Raw genomic sequence first — 6983 nt, 5'->3', positions numbered from 1 at the left:
CCCAAGTAGCTGGATTACAGGCGCGTGCCAGCAAGCCCGGTTAATTTTTTTTTTTTTTCTAGAGAAGGGATTTCTCCATATTGGTCAGGCTGGTCTTGAACTCCCGACCTCAGTGATCTGCTCGCCTTGGCCTCCCGAGGTACTGGGATCACAGGCATGAGCCACCGCGCCTGGCCAATATGGTAGTTTTGTAACAAGACTCTAGTTAGAATTAAAAAAATTTTTTTCGAGATGGAGTTTTGCTCATGTCACCCAGGCTAGAGTGCAGTGGCATGATCTTGGCTCACTGCAACCTCTGTCTCCTGGGTTCGAGTGATTCTCCTGCCTCTGCCTCCCGAGTAGCTGAGATTACAGGCACCTGCCATCACGCCTGGCCAATGTTTTGTAGTTTTAGTAGACTCGGTTAACCATGTTGGCCAGGCTGGTCTCAAACTCCTGACCTCATGTGATCGTCCTGCCTCAGCCTTCCAAAGTGCTAGGATTACAGGTGTGAGGCACTGCACCTGGCCAGTAATTTTATTTCGTAAGAAAAAGCTTTCCATTTTGAAATGTAGAATACTTCTACTTTTGAAAATCTTTGATTTCCCAAGTTTTTTCTGCTATGCACTAGTTAAAAGATAAGGTATTATATAATGAGCAGTAGCACAGATCTCCAACTGTTTGAGTTGCATATGGGCCATACCTTCTTTTCTGTAACATGCATACCCATGCATTAACACTTCTCGCCTTTTCCAGATCTGCTCACTTTAGCACTCTGGCAATTAAACAGAACCCTCTTCTGGCAGAAGCCTATTCGAATTTGGGGAATGTGTACAAGGAAAGAGGGCAGTTGCAGGAGGCAATTGAGCATTATCGACATGCATTGCGTCTCAAACCTGATTTCATCGATGGTTATATTAACCTGGCAGCCGCCTTGGTAGCAGCGGGTGACATGGAAGGGGCAGTACAAGCTTACGTCTCTGCTCTTCAGTACAATCCTGTGAGTAAAATTTTAATGGTTATTTTCCCTTCCTAGAAACCCAGAAAGAAACATAGTGTGATATTTCAGACACTAAAGTAGGTTTTCGCATGGAATAAAGTCAAAAGCTTAGAAATGTTTATGTCCTTAAAATGGTGAAATTGCTTTTAGCTGGTCTGTGTTGTGCTAAAATATTTGTTTTATTTAGCAAGTTATATTAAAAACCATAAAAATTCTTATTTCAAGAAACTACATCAATTTTAAAATAACAGCTATAAAGTACAGGGCACATGACTTTTCTGTTGTGGTTAACTGGATAAATTCTGATAAGTGTTTGCAGGTTAATTGATTTTCAAGGAATAGTGGCTAATGGGTCTTAATCTGTAAAATCTGTAATATAAAATGGTTTAAAACAAGATGCCAATATATGGATTAGTGATGTGAAAACTAGGCTACAAAATTTCTTCCTCAATATCTTAGTTTCTTTTCTTTCAATGTAATTAGAAGTGATAGAATTTAGATGATACTACTTACACCGGGCTTTCGATTAGTTTAAAAATTTTTTTTGTCTAAGTTGCAGATGTGTTCTGGGAACAAGTGAGGCCCAGCTGGCAGACCTTAAGTTCATACTGTGTTTAGGATCTCCGAAAGATACAAAAACATAAGACTTTCCCTCAGAACTTTTGATGTAGTTAGAGAAAGTAGATGTAAACTTAAGAGGTAAGTGATAGTGGAATTATAGAAATCTAGAAAAAGTTCCCAAGTTACATTGTCAACATTCAGTTTTGTAACCAGCCTGGAAATGGTTAATAGTTTATTTTAGCTACCATTTACTGAAAGTCTGTGTGGTCAGACACTCTACTGACAGCTTCAAATTATTGGTCTTAGTTAATCCTCATAATAATTCCTAAACATAGATAATATTTCTAATTTTACCAATTTTTTTAAAAAAACGTGGACTCAAGTTATGTGGCTTTCTTGGGATCACAAAGCTAGTAATGAAGTATTAATAGACATTAAAAGCTGAACGTGAATATCTTCAAAGCAAGTGTTGAAGTTAAAAGAAATAAAAGTGGGATGATATGCCCAGAGGGCACCCACCCATCAAAGCAGCCCTGGAGCACAATTCAAAAACCATCGATCATATCCTGCTGTCCCTTAATCTCCATTTTATTGGTTAAGAAACTGAAACTAAATTTAGTACTTTGCTCAAAGATCCGAAGTCACTTTTCATGATGATATATATTAACAGTTTTTTAAAGTTAATTTTGAGAGTTTAGACATGTCCTTTTTAAAAAATCCATCGCTTTAAAAAAATTTTTTTTTAAGAGATGGGGTCTTGCTATGTTGCCCAGGCTGTACTCAAACTCCTGGGCTCAAGCAATCCTCCTGCCTCAGCCTCCAGAGTAGCTGGGACTATCGGTGTGTTTCACTACACCCAGCTTCTAAATGTATGTGTGTGTATATATATCTATATATATCTATATATATCTATATATATATTTTAAAAGATGGTGTCTCGCTATGTTGCCCAGGCTGGAGTGCAGTGGTTATTCACAGGCACAATCCTACTGCTGATCAGCACGATGTTTTGACTTGCTCTGTTTCCGACCTGGGCCGGTTCACCCCTCCTTAGGCAACCTGGTGGTCCCCCACTCCCAGGAGGTCACCATATTGATGCCAAACTTAGTGTGGACACCCGATTGGCATAACGCATGATATCCCAGAACTCTTGGGCTCAAGCGATCCTCCCACCTCAGCCTCCCGAGTAGCTGGGACTACAGGCACGTGCCACTGTGCCCAGCATGTATTGGTTTTTGAATGAATACAGTGAATACCTCCAGTTAGCACTCTTGGAGGTAGCAAATGAAACTAATTTCTTGTCTATCTTTTCAGAGATACTCAGTGTGTGTATATATAAATTTGAGTGACTTTATAAGTTTTATTGCAGTACTAATCTAGCTAGTTACCCACATAAAGTTTTAGAGAGCCCAGTATGTGTTACCACTGGGCTTTGGAGCCTATTTTTCCCAGGGCTCACCTCTACCCAGTTGTCACAGTAAGTTCTTTCCCTTTATTAATCAGGTTGATTCTACTCTTGTTGATTGCATACCCTCTTACACAGCTGTGGTCCTTACCATCTTTAACTGATGCCCTTGGGTCAGGTTTCCAGTGTCCTGTGTGTGTAGCAGAGCAGTCATTGCTACTGATAGTATACCAAGCAGTAGGAGTATGTTGAGAAGGAAAACTAAAGTGAGAGATAGAACCATGTCCATTTAATATCTAACCTGCTGTTAACAGGAAGCTTATTGTTGTACCCTACTAAGGAAGTGAGATAGCGCTAATATAAATCATGGGATTACCTCTTAAATGCATTGAATGGCCATGTGTTCTCATCTGGTTCTATGTTTCTTCCAGTGGAAGGTGCTTCTTTACTTATTTATTACTGTTTTTACCAATAAGAATGAAAATGGGATTGTGCAAACTCCCTTGATTTCAACTAAATGTGCTGTAGTGATCATATTTTAATTTATTTCACGATATCTAAAGCCTTAATTAGATTTAAACTTACTGTCAAATGCCCATTGTCAATTCAGTACTGGTAGAATCATGAGTCTGTTCCTTATGTTCTTGTTGACAGTGCTTAAATGTATCATTAGTACATTGTGAGCCTAAATCACAGATGTAGTTGGCATTCTATGAAAAATGGTTAAAGAAGTTCAGGTTATTTTGGTTTTGCAGCAGTGAAAGAGTAGAATGTTAAGGTAATATCCTTAGTAACTTTGGTAACTGTTTTCAACAGCGTTTATCTTTTTAAGTTAATAGATATGTCAATTTAGAAGTTGTTCTCTGTGACTTGACTATAGAAATTATTTTTGAGACAGCTATCTCATTTTTTACATTCTTTATAATGTTGGGTGGTTTCATAATTTTGCTAAGATTTTAGTCTGTCGTATTTTTTTTTTTTTTTAAATGAAGTTCCGCTCTTGTCACCCAGGCCTGGAGTGCAGTGGTGCGATCTTGGCTCACTGCAACCTCTGCCTCCTGGGTTCAAACGATTCTCCTGCCTCAGCCCCCCAAGAAGCTGGGATCACAGGTGCCTGCCTCCACGCCTGGCTAATTTTTTGTATTTTTAGTAGAGACCGGGTTTCGCCATGTTGGCCAGACTGGTCTTGAATTCCTGACCTCAGGTGATCCGCCTGCCTCAGTCTCCCAGAGTGCTGGGATGACAGGCGTGAACCACTGTGCCTGGCCATTCTGTTGTATTTGAAGGTGCTATTGCAGATAGCACCTTGCAGTGGCAGCACATGTTCTTTTACATCATGACTCACTAGAGTTGCCTATATCTGGCAATTCGTTTTACAGATTATGTATAAAATTGTCCTTTGTATAATGGCTATAACCCTGAGTTTTAAACAGATCTGTTTCTGAATCTGTAGGTCATTGAACTGTTGCTTGTGCTTTGATTGTGGATGCTCAGAACTGAGAGCTGCTGGCATCCTGGCCATCATGTGTGTTCCTGTCATGTTATTTATTACTGCTGAGCCTCACTTATACAGCTGCGCTGTAGAAAACCATACATTTCTATTCCTCTCTGTTTTGCTTTTTATTAACATTGCTGTGCAAATGTCACATTTAAATACCTGAGTACTTATTGTGCGGGCAGTGCTTTGTTAGGAACTGGGGAGATGTGTCGTGTGGGAAGTTGCGGGTGATAATGTAAGACAGGATCTGACCTATAAAGGAAAAAATGGTGTAAGCTCCTCGGATGATAATTGTTGGAGAGTATTAATCAGAAGATTTCCTCGAGTGGGTGCTTATAACCTAAGCATTCTGTAGGAAGGTAAATAGCAAGTAGACTTCCTTGGCTGAAGTGGTGAGTCAAGTAGTAACAAGAAGTGAATGTAGTAGAGGAGAGTCAATTGGAAGATTTAGAAAGAATAGAGAGGCTGCGGAGTTTGAATTTAATTTGAGAGGCAATTGAGAATTACTGTAGGTTTTTATCGACCTGATTTTACTTCATATGTATGTATGTGTCTAGATGTTGTGGCTGTGGGGGTGGGAGGCTCTAGGAGCAAAGGCAGAAAACTGATGCAATCTTAGGAGGAATAGTTCTATAGGAAAATCTTACTCATTTCCATCTCCTTACTTTTATTCACACGATTTTCCCTTGTATACTGTGCTCTCCTTCTTTGTCTATTAAAACCCTACTCATCCTTCAAGGCCCAGCTTAAACTTCTCCTATGAGCTCATCATTTATTTCTCTTAAAATTCCTTACTACTGTGTGGGCATTTAGTGTGTGCCTTGTCTTTTCACATAGATTGTAAGCCTATGTAAATGATAAGGATTCTATTAATTTCTTTTTCCTACAATTCCAGGCATGTTTTTGAATTGAATAACAGTTTGCATGAAATGTATTAACCTGGGATGGATAGAATGGGCTAGCTTTGAGAAATATAATTGTCAAAAACATTTTGATTTGACAGATGAAGCAGAATTGAAGGCTTAGGTTTTGAACTTTTGGGAGAATGGTGGTATCCTTGCATTTTCTAGAAATTAGCTGTTTATGCACATATGTTTGGATTCCCAAACAGGAGAATTGGATTTCACTGTTATATTTAATATGACATTTTGGCTTTTTCTAAAACTGCCTGATTGATTAGCTTATAGTAATCTTGAAGATAATCTATTTTTAACTGTGAGCATTGTGTTAACTTGATTTAGTATGCTGTGATGGATCTAGATGATAACAACCAAATATAGATAGATAGATAGATAGACAGATAGACTGTCAGGACTTAAGTGGCATCCATCCAAGAGTTTATAGAAACTAGAGGGTAATAAAATGACGCAACAGTTGGCTACCACGTATAGCCATTACAGTCATTTTTGGAGACTTTTGATTATTATGGCTTAGAAAAGGCACAGGAGTTGGTGAAAGTCCAAACATATATAACCACAATTATCAAGTAGTAGAAGAGCTTGTATGAATGAATTGGATTATGCAGTCATGGTTTGCCAAACAGGGGTAACCCTTTAAGTTTAGAAAAAACATAACCATACAAAGTAGATAGCAAGATCATATAATTCATTACTTCTGAGAGTATAGTGTTAAAAAATGCTTAGTCTAATTAGAGGAGAAGTCAAATAAGATTAATGGTACCTTTGATGTTTTGAGGATTAGTATTAGCCTTTTGTGCTTGAAGTGATGGGAGACAACCTTACTCTCTAGAACATCAGTCCCTGCTTGAAGGACAGTACTGAGTCAGGGAGATCATGGAGCTGACCCAGTATGGCTGACTGTAAGATTGTTGTGTGGCAGCCTATACTTTGTTGGCAGACTTTTTGGTTCACCTGATGTATGATACTATGCAACCACAAAAGCTGTTTATCAAAATTAATCAACTGATTCTGGAAACCATAATACAGTTACAGAGCAAATCATATGTATGATGATTCTTTGGCATAGTTGATAAAATTTCACTTTGTAGGACTTAATTTAAGGCTCTTTCACCCACGGAAGAGTTTGGAATAATTAGCATACTTCCTGTTGTCATTGTTTCTGCTTGTTGACTGATAGATGTGACTGACAATGGCAAAATAGGGCAAATAAAAATTTAAGCTCTCTGTTCTGATGAGTGTCTCATCCTGATGAACGGACTGGTGAGTCAGATGACTGGCAGGCAGCACAATTGAGCTGCTAATAAAAAGCAGAGTCAACTGCTTTCATTATTCACCCACTCAACTCTAATGGCACTTAATACTAATGAGTAATCTAGTGGCAGGTGCCAGGATTGAGGCTTTGGTTGGATGGTAATCCTTTTGCCCGATAGTGAAATGAAGTCAGGGTTTCTAAATGTGCCTGTCAGCCTAAGGGTAGGTTTGCTCATAGGTAGTCATTTGCTAAATATGGGTTTTTCCACTCTGGAAAATTTTAGGTCCTTGATACAGGAGTGATTCATCATAACCTTGAATATCATAGTTGGACAAATATTTGAGATATATATGTATTTCTTTCTTTTT

General features: G+C 38.6%; 1 protein-coding gene across 4 annotated transcripts in view; it reads left to right on the top strand.

The window, feature by feature from the left end:
• The window catches only part of OGT (O-linked N-acetylglucosamine (GlcNAc) transferase), a 42478-nt gene that overhangs the window by 3942 nt on the left and 31553 nt on the right, over window positions 1–6983 (top strand). For 2 of the 4 annotated variants that reach the window (XM_017516731.2, XM_017516733.2), the window contains exon 3: window positions 736–979. In XM_017516731.2, the coding sequence (XP_017372220.1) occupies window positions 736–979 (244 nt within the window). Of the gene's footprint in view, window positions 1–735; window positions 980–1532; window positions 1679–6983 lie in introns of those variants that run through there. The other 2 variants (XM_017516734.2, XM_037734317.1) reach the window with 2 other exon arrangements.

The sequence above is a fragment of the Cebus imitator genome, unplaced genomic scaffold (genome assembly GCF_001604975.1).
Source record: "Cebus imitator isolate Cc_AM_T3 unplaced genomic scaffold, Cebus_imitator-1.0 Scaffold602, whole genome shotgun sequence".
NCBI lineage: Eukaryota > Metazoa > Chordata > Mammalia > Primates > Cebidae > Cebus > Cebus imitator.
Note: the sequence above shows the minus strand (reverse complement) of the source record. Positions and strands in the feature narration are given on the sequence as shown.